The sequence below is a fragment of the Salmo trutta genome, chromosome 23 (genome assembly GCF_901001165.1).
Source record: "Salmo trutta chromosome 23, fSalTru1.1, whole genome shotgun sequence".
NCBI classification, from domain to species: domain Eukaryota; kingdom Metazoa; phylum Chordata; class Actinopteri; order Salmoniformes; family Salmonidae; genus Salmo; species Salmo trutta.
Genome location: NC_042979.1, coordinates 44,259,078 through 44,276,855, shown reverse-complemented (window position 1 = coordinate 44,276,855; position 17,778 = coordinate 44,259,078). Strand labels below are relative to the sequence as shown.

Below are 17,778 nucleotides of genomic sequence, written 5' to 3'. Positions count from 1 at the left end.
AGCCATGTGTCCTCAATCACCTTACCTGGTCACACAGAAGAGTAAACAGAGAGATGGACAGAAGGCTAGACGGGAAGATAGATGGAAGGATGAACAGACAGGAAGGTAGACAGACAGAAATACAGACTGACTGACTGATTGACAGATTGACAGATTGACAGACTGACTGACTGACAGATTGAATGACTAAAACAGTGGTAACGTGGGTCAGATACATTGGTAGACTGAAGGATAGACAGAGGGGCAGCCAGTCAACCAGCCAGCTAGCCAGAGGCAGCCAGCCAGAGCAAGCCAACCAGCCAGCCAAAGCCAGCCAGCCAAAGCCAGCCAGACAAACAGCCAGCCAGTGCCTCCCAGCCAGAACCGGGGCAGCATGAGCCAGCCAGCCAGCCAGCCAGCCAGCCAGTCAGCCAGAGCCAGCCAGCCAGAGCCAGCCAGTCAGCCAGCCAGAGTCAGCCAGCCAACCAGCCAGCCAGTCAGCCAGAGCCAGCCAGCCAGAGCCAGCCAGTAAGCCAGCGCCAGCCAACTAGCCAGAGCCAGCCAGAGCCAGCCAGCCAACCAGCCAGAGCCAGCCAGCCAGAGCCAGCCAGTCAGCCAGCCAGAGCCAGTCAGCCAGAGCCAGCCAGCCAGAGCCAGCCAGTCAGCCAGCCAGCCAGTCAGCCAGCCAGCCAACCAGCCAGCCAGCCAGAGCCAGCCAACTAGCCAGAGCTAGCTAGCCAGCCAGCCAGCCAGCCAGCCAGAGCCTCCCAGCCAGAGCCAGCCAGCCAGCCAGAGCCAGCCAGCCAGCCAGAGCCAGCCAGCCAGCCAGAGCCAGCCAGTCAGCCAGCCAGCCAGCCAGCTAGCCAGAGCCAGCCAACTAGCCAGAGCCAGCCAGCCAGCCAGAGCGAGCCAGCCAGCCAGCCAGAGCCAGCCAACCAGCCATAGCCAGCCAACCAGCCAGAGCCAGCCAACTAGCCAGAGCTAGCTAGCCAGCCAGACAGCCAGCGCCTCCCAGCCGGAGCCAGGGCAGCATGAGCGAGCCAGCCAGCCAGAGCCAGACAACCAGCCAGAGCCAGCTAGCCAGCCAGACCGTCAGACGGTCATGTCATACCTGTACAGTTGCCTCCAGAGCGGTCCAGCTCATAGCCGTCGTTACAGATACAGCGGAACATGCCGGGGATGTTCTTACACGTGCCAAACACACAGATATTCTGGAAGGTGCACTCGTCAATATCTGCAGAGTCAGCAAGAGACAACACAATCAACACATTTAACTTTTTCTTATTCATGGATATTATCTTAATGTATATATGCAGTTATTCATATTTAGCCTGTCCAAAGTACACACAGTGTGTACACACACACATATTGGCCACTTTAATAAATAGATTACTAGTCACTTTAATAATGCCACTTTAATAATGTTCACATATCTTACATTACTCATCTCATACTGTATGTATATACTGTATTTTATACCATCTATTGCATCTTGCCTATGCTGCTCTGTCATTGCTCATCCATATATTTCTATGTATATATTCTTATTCCATTCCTTTTCTTAGATTTGTGTGTATTAGGTAGTTGTCGTGGAATTTATTAGATTACTTGTTAGATATTACTGCACTGTCGGAACTAGAAGCACAAGCATTTTGTTACACTCGCAATAACATCTGCTAACCATGTGTATGTGACCAATACAATTTCATTTAAGGGTGTACAGTATGTCATTGCACTCGTGTTCCAAATGACGTCCTTAGGGGAAATGTAGTATTGTACTGGTATTGTTATGTATTTGCCACAAAACTTCTTGTACAGGTGTTGAATTAATTGGATATTAGGGTGGTGCTCTACACGACACGTAGGGTTAAGTTGCCACTTGACGCTGACCTGGGATCAGTTTAACATTTTGAATGGACTGTGAGATAGATAGGGGACAGGACCATTGACTCACCTTGGCAGGTGCGGCTGTCCGGAGCAGGGGTGAAGCCCATCTCACACTCACAGCGGTAACCCCCCAGGGTGTTGAGACACTGGCCGTTCTCACACAGATTCACGTTCTCTGCACACTCATCCTCGTCTGTCACCGCATAGGGATCAAACAGGGTTAAAATCATATCTTCAAGACAATTCAGTGACGGAGAAGGACATTGAATTGTTATATAGGCCAATGCCCATACATCCATGGTTGAGATGGGTTAGAGGGTTGGAGAGTTAGAGGGTCAGAGGGTCGGAAAGTGTTGATGATTCCTGGGTCAGAGGGTCAGAGAGTCAGAGAGTCAGAGGGTCAGAGGGTCAGAGGGTCAGAGAGTTAGAATGTGTTGATGATCCCTGGGTCAGAGGGTCAGAGAGTCAGAGAGTCAGAGAGTCAGAGGGTCAGAGAGTCAGAGGGTCAGAGAGTTAGAATGTGTTGATGATCCCTGGGTCAGAGGGTCAGAGAGTCAGAGAGTCAGAGAGTCAGAGAGTCAGAGAGTCAGAGGGTCAGAGGGTCAGAGGGTCAGAGAGTTAGAATGTGTTGATGATCCCTGGGTCAGAGGGTCAGAGGGTCAGAGGGTCAGAGAGTTAGAGGGTCAGAGAGTTAGAGGGTCAGAGGGTCAGAGAGTTAGAACGTATTGGTGATCCCTGGGTCAGAGGGTCAGAGGGTCGGGGAGGAATGTGTTGCTTTGGTTAAAAGCCTCTACTAAATGACTATACACAAACATCTATTTATTTACAAATAAAGCATTTAAGAGAATTCAATTAACTGAATGTGAAAATATATGGACATAGCATTGGTTATTACCTGAACACAGTACATAACAGTACCTAACACTGGTTATGACATGAACACCAACAGTAGCATGGACAATATGGACAAGCCAACTCTCTGCAGCTGTTTAACGGTTACCATGGTAATATACACTGAGTGTACAAAACATTAAGAACACCTGTTCTTTCCATGACATAGCGTGACCAGGTGAATCCAGGTGGAACCTATGGTCCCTTACTGATGTCACTTGTTAAATCCACTTCAATCAGTATAGATGAAGGGGAGACAAAAGATTGAAGTGCCTTTGAACGGGGTATGGTAGTAGGTGTCAGGCGCACCGGTTTGTGTCAAGAACTGCAACACTACAGGGTTTTTCACGCTCAACAGTTTCCTGTGTGTATCAAGAATGATCCACCACCCAAAGGATAGCCAGCCAACTTGACACAACTGTGGGAAGCATTGGAGTCAACATGGGCCAGCATCCCCAACGAATTAAGTCTTTTCTGAGGGCAAAAGGGGTGATGCAAGTCAATATTAAGGTGTTCTTAATGTTCAGTATACTCAGTGTAGACAGAGTGTGAGTGTGTTACCTGAACAGGTGAAGCCGTCTCCAGTGAAGCCCTCAGCGCAGGCGCAGCGGTAGGATCCGGGTGTGTTCAGACACTTGGCGTTGGCACTGCAGTGGCTCGTCCCATTGGTGCACTCATCCATATCTACAATACACACACACACACACTCACCACTGGACTAGGGCTCTACACAAGTTCAAATCGGTCCAATCAGAAAATGTCTAGCAACTAATTTCCGTATAGAAAGAGTATTCATTCTTATTTTGCTATATTTTCGATACATGAGATGAATCCTAGCTAATACAAATTCATTTCCAGAATGGATTGTATCAGAGCCTTGAGCAAGGCTCCAAACTGCAACATGGCTGACTGCAACATGGCTGACTGATCTATAGCTTACTGCTACATGGCTGACTGCAACATAGCTGACTGCGCCATGGCTGACTGCGCCATGGCTGACTGCAACATGGCTGACTGCAACATGACTGACTGCACCACGGCTGACTGATCCATAGCTGACTGCAACATAGCTGACTGCACTACGGCTGACTGCAACATAGCTGACTGCACCATAGCTGACTGATCCATAGCTGACTGCAACATAGCTGACTGCTCCATGGCTGACTGCACATAGCTGACTGCACCATGGCTGACTGCAACATAGCTGACTGATCCATAGCTGACTGCACCATGGCTGACTGCACTAAGGCTGACTGCAACATGGCTGACTGATCCATAGCTGAGTGCACCGTGGCTGACTGCACTAAGGCTGACTGCAACATGGCTGACTGCAACGTAGCTGAGTGCACTAAGGCTGACTGCCACATGGCTGACTGCACCATGGCTGACTGCACTAAGGCTGACTGCAACATGGCTGACTGCACCGTAGCTGAGTGCAACATAGCTGACTGCACCACAGCTGACTGCACCACGGCTGACTGCACCACGGCTGACTGCACCACGGCTGACTGCACCATGGCTGACTGCACCATGGCTGACTGCACCATGGCTGACTGATCCATAGCTGACTGCTGTCATGACGTTGGCCTGTGGGTAAGGTTTATGACCCCCCCATAAATACCTTCTCCCTTCCCCTCTCTCTCTGACCCTACTGAAGGACTGGAATAGCCTGTGTTAAATATAGAGAGTCTGGGAACATCAAACAAATGGGGAAAAGGAACCATCTTTTGATAATAAAACCAGTTGGAAATATGCTTGATAACGTAATGAGTATGTATGTCAGTTCATTGTTATCTGAGACATTATGATTGATGACAGGACGACATAAGCTGTACCTGAGAAAGTATACACCCTCTAGTTATCAGAGTCACATGGAATTGTTATGCAATTGAAATGTTTGATATTGAAATTGTTTGTTAGGAGAATAAATGTAATTTTAGCTTCCAAATGAGAGAATTGGGTTTTCATAAGGAAAGTGCCCTGCCGATCAGTGGCCAACCCTGTGAAGAGACATGGGGTTATAAACGATGGGGCGCCTCCTTCCCCCCTCTCTACTATATAAGCTTTGGACGAAAATACATTCAGTGGGTTCCAGTACGGGAGGACTGCAGCCTCGACGTCAGAAGGACACACATGTTAACTAAACCATATCAAGGACAGAACTAAGCCAACCTCGGCGTGAGCTTTGATGGCGAATGGTATGAACTTTGAGCTTATTCACTACAGAAGTGATACTTCCTAGCCGTTGAGTTAGCCGCTGCTAACGTGGGCTAGGAAAGGACGGACGACGGATCCAGTCTAACAACCAGACGAAGATACCACCACGTATCCAATTTACCACCATTGACATTCTTCCACTACAGGAAGATCGGTTGGCCAACCCGGCCAGCATCTACGACCAATCTACCGAAGCGCAGCTCAGAGTAAATATTTATTGCATTTTCCTTTTCCAAATGGGCGGTAATTTAGAATGCATAATATAATGTATTTACGATAGCATAGCTGCTGTTTCTTCGTTCCTAAGTCTTCCCGCTCTTTCATTCAAGCCCAACCCCCTTTTCCTTTGTGTAACCAGCCATGATACAGGCTCCGTTCACCAGGACGTTTTCTGTATGACATCATTGTATTCTGTGTATTTGTAATTCTGTGTGGTTAGTTAGGTATTTAGTAAATAAATAATTAAACCCAATTTTGTATTGCTGATTCAACTTGTTAGCCAGGGTTCGTGAAGATAACCAAGAATTTACAACTTTCATGATGAGACTGAAAATAAGATAAGGGTTAATATTGACTGCTATCGATGTAAAATATTACTAAGTATTTTAAGAGTTTATTCGGAAGATAACAGCTCTATAAACGTTCTTCTGTGGTGCCCCGACTTTCTAGTTAATTACATTTACATGATTAGCTTAATCAGGTAATATTAATTACAGAGAAATAATTTTATAAGTTAGCATGTCATATCACTTAATCCGGCATAGCCAAAGACACGACACTGCACTATAGCTGACTGCACCATGGCTGACTGATCCATAGCTGACTGCACTATAGCTGACTGCACCGTGGCTGACTGCACCATAGCTGACTGATCCATAGCTGACTGATCCATGGCTGACTGCAACATGGCTGACTGCAACATGGCTGACTGCACCGTGGCTGACTGCACTATAGCTGACTGCACCATGGCTGACTGATACATGGCTGACTGCACCATAGCTGACTGATCCATAGCTGACTGCAACATAGCTGACTGCACCATGGCTGACTGATCCATAGCTGACTGCAACATAGCTGACTGCACCATAGCTGACTGCACCATAGCTGACTGATCCATGGCTGACTGCACCATGGCTGACTGATCCATAGCTGACTGATCCATGGCTGACTGCAACATGGCTGACTGCAACATGGCTGACTGCACCATGGCTGACTGCAACATGGCTGACTGATCCATAGCTGACTGATCCATAGCTGACTGCAACATAGCTGACTGCACCATGGCTGACTGATCCATAGCTGACTGCAACATAGCTGACTGCACCATAGCTGACTGATCCATGGCTGACTGCACCATGGCTGACTGCACCATGGCTGACTGCACCATAGCTGACTGCAACATAGCTGACTGCAACATAGCTGACTGATCCATAGCTGACTGATCCATAGCTGACTGATCCATAGCTGACTGCACCATAGCTGACTGCAACATGGCTGACTGCACCACGGCTGACTGCAACATGGCTGACTGAACCACAGCTGACTGCACCATAGCTGTATGTGTTTGTGTATCGGGGAGTGGGGTAAAAGCAAAAAGTAATTTCCCTGCAATGAAAATGATCAAGTAGTCTTCTGCTTATGAAAGGGGATGATTGTTGTGCTGATTGTTGTGTTCATCTGACCTTTGAACCCTATTTCATCCTCTTTTCTACCTCGATTCACAGTTCAAAAGGAATGTTGACTGTGTGAACTAGCCAATCATTGTCTCACGTCAGATGGCGTCACTCCTACGAGACGCTCGTCCCTCAACCGATATGTTTCATAGGAACGTGGAACTGATCTCTAAAAATCTAGATTTTGCCCATCCACCTGACATTAGCTCCTAATTCTGAAAATCACTCCGCTCTCGGTAGCTATGACGCACCGGTTGCTATGGCAAACCATGTTAGATCAGCTGAGCAAACCTGCTCCAGCTAGCAGCCAAGTGCAAGATGTTTGAAGGGCCATACATACAGTAGCTAGTTTGCCAGAAACCGACTGAATCCCTGTCAAGGCTCTGATGAAGATCTGAACACACATTTGCAACCTTTGATGTATATTGTGTTTTGCAGAGAAGTTGATTGATTGATCATGATTTATTTTTCCCCTCATACAGTTCCTTTTTTTTGTCTAGTGTCTGAGCCAGTGGAAAGTGTATAAATTCAGTGTATGGATTGAAGTGTATGGACTGAGCAGATGGAGGTTGGAGGCTGAGGGCCTACCTATACAGTTGATTCCGTCGCCCACCCAGCCGACACGGCAGGAACAGCGGAAGTCCCCGGGGGTGTTGACACAGTTGGCGTTGACGTCACAGTTGTGAGCCCCGATCTCACACTCATCCATGTCTACACAGAAGGAGTGACATTCAGCAATTCCAATACAGGACGTCTCACAGAAGCCAGACATATTTACTTTCATGAATTTCAATAAATCTATAGTTAATGTTGATATACAGTACCAGTCAAAAGTTTGGACACACCTACTAATTCAAGGGTTTTTCTTTATTTGTACTATTTTCTACATTGTGTAATAATAGTGAAGACATCAAAACTATGAAATAACACATATGGAATCATGTAGTAACCAAAAAAAGTGTTAAACAAATCAAAATATATTTGAGATTTGAGATTCTTCAAAGTAGCCACCCTTTGCCTTGATGACAACTTTGCACAGTCTTGGCATCTCTTCAAATACTTTACTGAATACAAGAATATAGTTCCAACACTCTACATCTTCATTGTGGTACTCATATGTACCAAATACCCTGAAGGTTATTCAACAAGCTATAGCTAATGGTTAAAGTTAATTGAGTAAAAACCTTCTATAAACAAACATAACTAGCTACCTTTCTTTGCCTGTTCGTTAACTAGATACAGAGGCTAGCAGCTTAACTTTCAACGTTAGCTAAAGTTAGCTAGCTAACTAATCAAAATGTCTGTTTGCATTAAATGATTGTCCTCATCTTGAATACCACCATATAGCTAGCTATCTGCAGTAGCCTAGGTTTGTTCTCAGCCACTTCTTATGACTGTCAGCCTGTTGCAGGCAGCAACAGCTGTGTTGTTGCTGAGAAATCAAGTTGCTCGACCCGGTTAGATAGAACTCTGTGAGATTCGTCTGAAAAGATGTTAGCAAAAAGGTAGCACATCGTTGGTTCTTAATAGACGGAAATGTGCACGCAAGGGCGAAAAATTATACATTTAATAAAAGTGTTTTAAGTACAATGGTCACTTAACGCTACTCTGAAATCTCCTACGACCCTGTTAAAAATCCAGTATGTGGTTCTTGGTAACGGCCGGACGGCTCATGACGAGAGGCGGTGAGTGTGTTGTGTACCTCCAATCAAGTTGATTTGCGAATGTTCATCAACAATGTTGTCCTATTGGCTTAGATATTGTGGCAGGAAGATTTGACTCTCTCTCACCTGTACACCCAGAAGTCCCCTTCTTGACTGAGTAGCCAGGCTGACAGTGGCAGATGAACGATCCCTTGGTGTTCTCGCACTCGCCGTGCATACAGATGTTGGAGTTCAGGTCACACTCATTCACATCTGGAGAAGGAGGAGAGGGGGAGGAAGAGGAGGAGCGGGAGGAGGAGGAGTGGGAGGAGGAGCGGGAGGATGGGAGGAGGAAGAGAGGGAGGAGGAGAAGGAAGAGAAGGAGGAGGAAGAGAGGGAGGAGGAGGAAGTTAGGGAAGAGGAGGAGAGGGAGTAGTTATAAATCTTATCTGGCACCGATCAAATTTCAGGTCTTGTCAGCATTCTGTGCAACTTTCGACGCACGTTTACTTTGAACATTTATAGATTTAGACAGAGGCTACCGTGGCTATGTGAACATAATGTAGGCCTACCAGAGTGATTTCTATGACAAAGACTACATTAACATTTGTGTGGTGTTCAATGTAAGCCTACATTCTTGACATGAACCTTTTTAGCCACACCATATGATCTGATATGTGTGTGTCTGTGCGCACGTGTGCTCCCGTGTTCACGTGCACACGTGTGTGTATGAGTGCAGACGTGTGTGTATCTGTGTTTGTATGTGTGTGTGTGTGCTCCCGTGTAACCGTGTGTGTATGAGTGTGTGTGTCTGTGTGTGTGTGTGTGTGTGTGTGTGTGTGTGTGTGTGTGTGTGTGTGTGTGTGTGTGTGTGTGTGTGGATACCTATGCAGAGCCTCATGTTCAGGGCAGCCATAAAGCCGTCGTAGCACAGACAGTGGTACTCCCCTGGGATGTTAGTGCACTGTCCTCCATCACATATGTCAGGCTCCTGCTCACACTCATCTACATCTGGAGAGAGAGAGGGAGGAGGGGGAAGTGAGGGAGAGGGAGGGGGAAGAAAGGGAGAAGAACATGGGGGAGATGGCAGGGAGGAGTAAAAAAGAAGGAGAGAAATGCAGAAAGTAGAGTGAGTTGGGGGAGAGAGAGAGTAAGAAAAACAAGAGAGAAGGACAGCAAGTGAGGGAGGGAGGGTATAAAAGACAAAGTTAGAGAGAGAGAGAGAGAGAGAGAGAGAGAGAAAGAAAGATAGATAGAGCGATAGAGAGAGAGCGCGATAGAGAATGAGAGAGTGAGAGAGAGAGAGCGAGAGAAAGTGAGAGAGAGGAGGGAAAGAGAAAAAGAAAGAGAAAGAGAGAGTGAGTGAGAGTGAAAAAAAGAGCGAACATTAGTAGAGTGCACTAGACAGAACAGCCGGTGAGCAGCTGAGTAGAAAGTCAACTTCAGTCAGCCAGGCTGACTGGTTGTATGTCTGACTTTCTGTCTGTTTGACTATCTGACTGGCTGACTTTCTGTCTGTTTGACTGTCTGACTGTCTGTATGACTGTATGTCTGTCTGTCTGTATGTCTGACTGGCTGATTGGCTGACTGGCTGTCCGTCTGGCTGGCTGTCTATATGACTGGCTGACTGGCTGTCTGTATGTCTGACTTTCTGTCTGTTTGTCTGTCTGTCTGTCTGACTGTCTGACTGACTGGCTCACTGTCCGTCTGGCTGACTGTCTGTCTGACTGGCTGACTGGCTCACTGTCTGTCCGTCTGGCTGTCTGACTGTCTGTCTGACTGTCCGTCTGGCTGACTGGCTGTCTGACTGGCTGTCTGACTGTCTGTCTGTCTGACTGTCTGACTGTTTGTCCATCTGTCTGACTGAAGTAAGAGTGAGGGCTGCCCTAGACTCTGTATACCTTTACACAATACCATCCAGGCACTTTAGGCTGGAATGGGGAGGCCAGAATTAGGGATTACATACAGGACAGGTGGCTATACTGTTCACTGTGTACTACAGGTGGTATCAATATTGCTTGTATGAATATATCACACAGAGAGCTAGGGTTATGGAAGTGTTGGGATTGCATTACGCCCTTATTTTGAAATGTTGTCTTTAACAGTGGGGTCAGTTCCATTTGAACTTTATGAATGGAATTTGACAAATTAAGTAACCAGGTGTAAAGTGGTTGTTCCACTGGATATCATAAGGTGAATGCACCAATTTGTAAGTCGCTCTGGATAAGAGCGTCTGCTAAATGACTTAAATGTAAATGTAAATGTGTTTTACTCACATACTGTATAGAGTAACCAGGTATTATATACTGTATATAGTAACCAGGTAGTATAGACTGTATAGAGTAACCAGGTAGTACAGACTGTATATAGTAACCAGGTAGTATAGACTGTATATAGTAACCAGGTATTATATACTGTATATAGTAACCAGGTAGTATAGACTGTATAGAGTAACCAGGTATTATATACTGTATATAGTAACCAGGTAGTATAGACTGTATATAGTAACCAGGTAGTATAGACTGTATATAGTAACCAGGTAGTATAGACTGTATATAGTAACCAGGTAGTACAGACTGTATATAGTAACCAGGTAGTATAGACTGTATATAGTAACCAGGTATTATATACTGTATATAGTAACCAGGTAGTACAGACTGTATATAGTAACCAGGTATTACAGACTGTATAGAGTAACCAGGTAGTACAGACTGTATAGAGTAACCAGGTAGTACAGACTGTATAGAGTAACCAGGTATTATATACTGTATATAGTAACCAGGTAGTACAGACTGTATAGAGTAACCAGGTATTATATACTGTATATAGTAACCAGGTAGTATAGACTGTATAGAGTAACCAGGTAGTACAGACTGTATAGAGTAACCAAGTATTACAGACAGTATATAGTAACCAGGTATTACAGACTGTTTAGAGTAACCAGGTAGCACAGACTGTTTAGAGTAGATGGGAATTGAAAGGATGTGTTTACCAGAGCAGCTTCTCTCGTCTGTCATCAGTGCATAGCCATTGTTGCAGCTACACTTATAACTCCCCTCTGAGTTAGTGCAGTGCAGGTCACAGCCGCCATTCTCAATGGTACACTCATCAATATCTGAAAAAACGCACACACAGTTGGTCTTACTGAATGAAAACTAAGGAAAACAGGTTAGGAACAACTTACGGAAACAGGTGAAACAACGTATCTACCCTCTCACAGGTGTAATTGTTTATTCTATGTGAAGCAATACTCAATAAAAGTAATTTCCTACGGTGTAATGTAATAAATAGCTAGCATGTTATTGAATGCAATAAATAGCTAGCATGACATGTTAGCTAGCATGTTATTGAATGTAGTAAATAGCGAGCATGACATGTTAGCTAGCATGTTATTTAATGTAATTAATAGCTAGCATGACATGTTAGCTAGCATGTTATTGAATGTAATAAATAGCTAGCATGACATGTTAGCTAGCATGTTATTTAATGTAATTAATAGCTAGCATGACATGTTAGCTAGCATGTTATTGAATGTAATAAATAGCTAGCATGACATGTTAGCTAGCATGTTATTGAATGTAATAAATAGCGAGCATGACATGTTAGCTAGCATGTTATTGAATGTAATAAATAGCTAGCATGTTATTGAATGTAATAAATAGCTAGCATGACATGTTAGCTAGCATGTTATTGAATGTAATAAATAGCTAGCATGACATGTTAGCTAGCATGTTATTGAATGTAATAGCTCTAAGATTGATTTCTCAAGAGTACAAAATAAAAATTGAACTTTAGAACATGTAAGCCTGAGTAAATGGCACGTAGCATGAGATCATATATAACAAATGACTCATCTTTTATGTTGTAAGGTAGAGTTTAATGACCATACCTACGCAGCTCTGTCTGTCAGGAGTTGCTTGGTAACCAGAGTCACATGAGCAGTGGTAGGTACCGGCCACATTCACACACTGGCCGTTCCGACACAAGCTGACGCTCTGCTCGCACTCGTTGTAATCTGTGTGAGATAACAGTTGTGAACACATGCTAAATGACAAAAAAAATGTAAATAAAGATATCGAAATAAACTCAGCAAAAAAAGAAACGTCCCTTTTCAGGACACTGTCTTTCAAAGATAATTCGTAAAAATCCAAATAACTTCACAGGTCTTCATTGTAAAGGGTTTAAACACTGTTTCCCATGCTTGTTCAATGAACCATAAACAATTAATGAACATGCACCTGTGGAACGGTCGTTAAGACACTAATAGCTTACAGACGGTAGGCAATTAAAGTCACAGTTATGAAAACTTAGGACACTAAAGAGGCCTTTCTACTGACTCTGAAAAACACCAAAAGAAAGATGCCCAGGGTCCCTGATCATCTGCGTGAACGTGCCTTAGGCATGCTGCAAGCAGGCATCAGGACTGCAGATGTGGCCAAGGCAATAAATTGCACTGTCCGTACTGTTAGACGCCTAAGACAGCGCTACAGGGAGACAGGACGGACAGCTGATCGTCGTCACAGTGGCAGACCACGTGTAACAACACCTGCACAGGATCGGTACATCCGAACATCACACCTGCGGGACAGGTACAGGATGGCAACAACAATTGCCCGAGTTACACTAGGAACGCACAATCCCTCCATCAGTGCTCAGACTGTCCGCAATAGGCTGAGAGAGGCTGGACTGAGGGCAACAACATTTTACGTACCTTTAGTATTTTACAAATTTACGCTGACTTCATCCTGTGTCCAGAAAAATGGATTTGCGTGATGCGAAAAATCCTACATGTCTAATGAGAAGAACCCTACATGTCCGCTGAGAAGAACCCTACATGTCTAATGAGAAGAACCCTACATGTCTAATGAGAAGAACCCTACATGTCTAATGAGAAGAACCCTACATGTCTAATGAGAAGAATCCTACATGTCTAATGAGAAGAACGCTACATGTCTAATGAGAAGAACCCTACAAATCTGTTGAGAAGAACCCTACAAATCTGTTGAGAAGAACCCTACAAATCTGTTGAGAAGAACCCTACATGTCTGTTGAAAAGAACCCTACATGTCTAATGAGAAGAACCCTACAAATCTGTTGAGAAGAACTCTACACGTCTGTTGAGAAGAATCCTACATGTCTAATGACAAGAACCCTAGATGTTGTTGAGAAGAACCCTACACATCTGTTGAGAAGAACCCTACAAATCTGTTGAGAAGAACCCTACACATCTGTTGAGAAGAACCCTACATGTCTGTTGAAAAGAACCCTACATGTCTAATGAGAAGAACCCTAGATGTTGTTGAGAAGAACCCTACAAATCTGTTGAGAAGAACCCTACACATCTGTTGAGAAGAACCCTACATGTCTGTTGAAAAGAACCCTACATGTCTAATGAGAAGAACCCTAGACGTCTGTTGAGGAGAACCCTAGATGTTGTTGAGGAGAACCCTAGATGTTGTTGAGGAGAACCCTACATGTCTAATGAGGAGAACCCTACATGTCTAATGAGAAGAACCCTACATGTCTAATGAGAAGAACCCTAGTCGTCTGTTGTGGAGAACCCTACATGTCTAATGAGGAGAACCCTACATGTCTAATGAGGAGAACCCTAGACGTCTGTTGAGGAGAACCCTACATGTTGTTGAGGAGAACCCTACATGTTGTTGAGGAGAACCCTACATGTCTAATGAGAAGAACCCTACATGTCCGCTGAGAAGAACCCTACATGTCCAATGAGAAGAACCCTACATGTCTAATGAGAAGAACCCTACATGTCTAATGAGAAGAACCCTACATGTCTAATGAGAAGAATCCTACATGTCTAATGAGAAGAACGCTACATGTCTAATGAGAAGAACCCTACAAATCTGTTGAGAAGAACCCTACAAATCTGTTGAGAAGAACCCTACATGTCTGTTGAAAAGAACCCTACATGTCTAATGAGAAGAACCCTACAAATCTGTTGAGAAGAACTCTACACGTCTGTTGAGAAGAATCCTACATGTCTAATGACAAGAACCCTAGATGTTGTTGAGAAGAACCCTACACATCTGTTGAGAAGAACCCTACAAATCTGTTGAGAAGAACCCTACACATCTGTTGAGAAGAACCCTACATGTCTGTTGAAAAGAACCCTACATGTCTAATGAGAAGAACCCTAGATGTTGTTGAGAAGAACCCTACAAATCTGTTGAGAAGAACCCTACACATCTGTTGAGAAGAACCCTACATGTCTAATGAGAAGAACCCTAGATGTTGTTGAGAAGAACCCTACAAATCTGTTGAGAAGAACCCTACATGTCTAATGAGAAGAACCCTAGACGTCTGTTGAGGAGAACCCTAGATGTTGTTGAGGAGAACCCTACATGTCTAATGAGGAGAACCCTACATGTCTAATGAGGAGAACCCTACATGTCTAATGAGAAGAACCCTACATGTCTAATGAGAAGAACCCTAGTCGTCTGTTGTGGAGAACCCTACATGTCTAATGAGGAGAACCCTACATGTCTAATGAGGAGAACCCTAGACGTCTGTTGAGGAGAACCCTAGATGTTGTTGAGGAGAACCCTACATGTTGTTGAGGAGAACCCTAGATGTTGTTGAGGAGAACCCTACATGTTGTTGAGGAGAACCCTACATGTTGTTGAGGAGAACCCTAGACGTCTGTTGAGGAGAACCCTAGATGTTGTTGAGGAGAACCCTAGATGTTGTTGAGGAGAACCCTAGACGTCTGTTGAGGAGAACCCTACATGTCTAATGAGAAGAACCCTAGACGTCTGTTGAGGAGAACCCTAGATGTTGTTGAGGAGAACCCTACACTTTGCCAGTGTGTTCCTCCATAGAAGCCGTACCTCTGTAGATATAACTCTGTGGGCCTAATTCAGATAATACATGTCATAACAAGATGCCCAACGCTTCAAGCCTCCTCCTCAACCCTCTCTCGCTCTCTCCCCAAGAGAAAAATGTCAGTCACATCTTGCGCCATAGGCTACACTTGTCTGTCCATCACGCATGTAAAAAACTAGCTTATGTCACACCCTGATCTGTTTCACCTGTCTTTGTGCTTCTCTCCACCCCCCTCCAGGTGTCACCCATCTTCCTCATTATCCCCAGTGTATTTATACCTGTGTTCTCTGTCTGTTGTCAGTTCGTCTTGTTTTGTCAGGTCTTACCAGCGTGTTATTCCGTCTCCCTGCTTTCTCAAGTTCTGTTTCCTAGTTTCCCCGGCTCTGGCCATTCTGTTTGCCCTGACCACAAGCCTGCCTGCCGTTCTGTACCTGCCTAACTCTGACCCTATTATGAACCTCTGCCTGTCCTGACCCTGTGCCTGCCTGCTGTTCGGTACCTTATTGACTCTGCCCTAGATTACGGACCTCTGCATGCCTTTGACCTGTCTTTTGCCTGCCCCGTGTTTGGGTCAATAAACATCTGTGACTCTAGCTGTCTGCATCTGGGTCTTATCCTGTTCTGATAGCTTGCCTGCTCTGTCCGCACTGATTGGTGAAGTAGTTTAATGAGCTGGTCATATTTTGGGGTTCAGAAATGTATTTTGCTGGTCGCAACAGTGTAACGGAACAAAAAAATTGTGCTTCTGTTCAGAACGAAACGATTGGAAAATACATTTGGTTCCAACCACTGATTATAACCTTACATGTCTAATGAGAAGAACCCTACATGTCTGTTGAGAAGAACCCTGCATGTTGTTGAGAAGAACCCTGCATGTCTAATGAGAAGAACCCTGCATGTCTAATGAGAAGAACCCTACATGTCTGTTGAGAAGAACCCTACATGTCTAATGAGAAGAACCCTACATGTCTAATGAGAAGAACCCTACATGTCTAATAAGAAGAACTCTACATGTCTAATGAGAAGAACCCTACATGTCTAATAAGAAGAACTCTACATGTCTAATGAGAAGAACTCTACATGTCTAATGAGAAGAACCCTACATGTCTAATGAGAAGAACCCTACACGTCTAATGAGAAGAACCCTACACGTCTAATGAGAAGAACCCTACACGTCTAATGAGAAGAACCCTACACGTCTAATGAGAAGAACCTGCATGTTGTTGAGAAGAACCCTGCATGTTGTTGAGAAGAACCCTACATGTTGTTGAGAAGAACCCTACATGTTGTTGAGAAGAACCCTACATGTTGTTGAGAAGAACCCTACATGTTGTTGTTAAAAACCCTGCATGTTGTTGAGAAGAACCCTGCATGTCTAATGAGAAGAACCCTGCATGTTGTTGAGAAGAACCCTGCATGTCTAATGAGAAGAACCCTACATGTCTAATGAGAAGAACCCTGCATGTTGTTGAGAAGAACCCTGCATGTTGTTGAGAAGAACCCTACATGTTGTTGAGAAGAACCCTGCATGTTGTTGTTAAAAACCCTGTGTTGTTGAGTATTTTGTCATGATGTTTATGATATAGACTGGGATTTGGCACATTATTGTAAAGTAACAAACATTAGTTAAAATGTTCAGTAACTGTCGTGTGTTCATTTGGTCTGTCTATTTTTTGCTCAGTATTTGTTACAATGTTCAGTATTTGTTATGTGTACTGAGGTCTAACATTTACAGTGTTGCTTACTCACCCTCGCACACTGCCCCGTCCGCAGTGAGCTGGTGTCCCTGGGGGCAAACACACTCGTAGCTGCCCTCTGTGTTCTCACAAGACCCCCCACGACACAGGGACTGGTCCCGCTCACACTCGTCTATGTCTGAGAGAACATACACACAACAGGTAATTCAGTATTAGTAACACACGGGATGACAAACTCCCTAACATGTCACCAACACTTATCCTTTCTAAATAAAACACATTGTACGGTGGCCTGTGTGGTCCAGTGGTTAGTGCCACGGACCTCGGTACCATATATGCCAGAGTTGGCGGAGTCGGCTCGAAACCGGTCCACTGCCCTTTGACTCAATCCCCTCCTATTCCTCTCTACTGTCCTATCGGTTCAATAACAAATATGAAAGGAATGGGACTGCCTCATTCCTTTCAAATTGATAAAGTATATATATATCCACAAGTCTGTGACTTTGAAACATGCCTTGACGATGCAAATATTTTTACTGCGCTGCAGATGTTAACTTTTTACCATCTACATATGCTTTAGTAGTATTACACATGCCTAAAATCAGTCTATGGACAAGGTAAGACAGCATTCTATGCTTTGGTTTTGTTTACCTGACCACTGTCTCCAAATGCTCACTTCTTTAGATGTTTTGTTGTTGTCGAAGAACGTGAATATATAGTATTTTGTTGTGTTTCAGGTGATTCCATACTGAGTAAAACATGAAGCAGAGATAGAGAGAGACACTACCGCGCTCCACACACTCATGCTGCGAGTGCATTATCCCACCACGTTCTCTTGAATACGTTTTCGTCATGACGAGAGTGTGGAGAATGCATTAAACAATACATCAGAGAAGCACTCACACTCCCCTTACTGTATTACCTCACGCTTCGCCTCCCCATTTA

General features: G+C 44.6%; 1 protein-coding gene across 1 annotated transcript in view; it reads right to left on the bottom strand.

Moving 5' to 3' along the window:
* Window positions 1–17,778, bottom strand: part of fbn2a (fibrillin 2a) — a 190,817-nt gene that overhangs the window by 57,523 nt on the left and 115,516 nt on the right. Inside the window, exons 27-35 of the mRNA XM_029710481.1 lie at window positions 16,886–17,011; window positions 12,180–12,305; window positions 11,283–11,405; window positions 9,176–9,301; window positions 8,438–8,563; window positions 7,236–7,358; window positions 3,319–3,441; window positions 1,934–2,059; window positions 1,091–1,213 (exon numbers count right to left, since the gene is read on the bottom strand). Of these exons, the coding sequence (XP_029566341.1) occupies window positions 1,091–1,213; window positions 1,934–2,059; window positions 3,319–3,441; window positions 7,236–7,358; window positions 8,438–8,563; window positions 9,176–9,301; window positions 11,283–11,405; window positions 12,180–12,305; window positions 16,886–17,011 (1,122 nt within the window). The remainder of the gene's footprint in view (window positions 1–1,090; window positions 1,214–1,933; window positions 2,060–3,318; window positions 3,442–7,235; window positions 7,359–8,437; window positions 8,564–9,175; window positions 9,302–11,282; window positions 11,406–12,179; window positions 12,306–16,885; window positions 17,012–17,778) is intronic.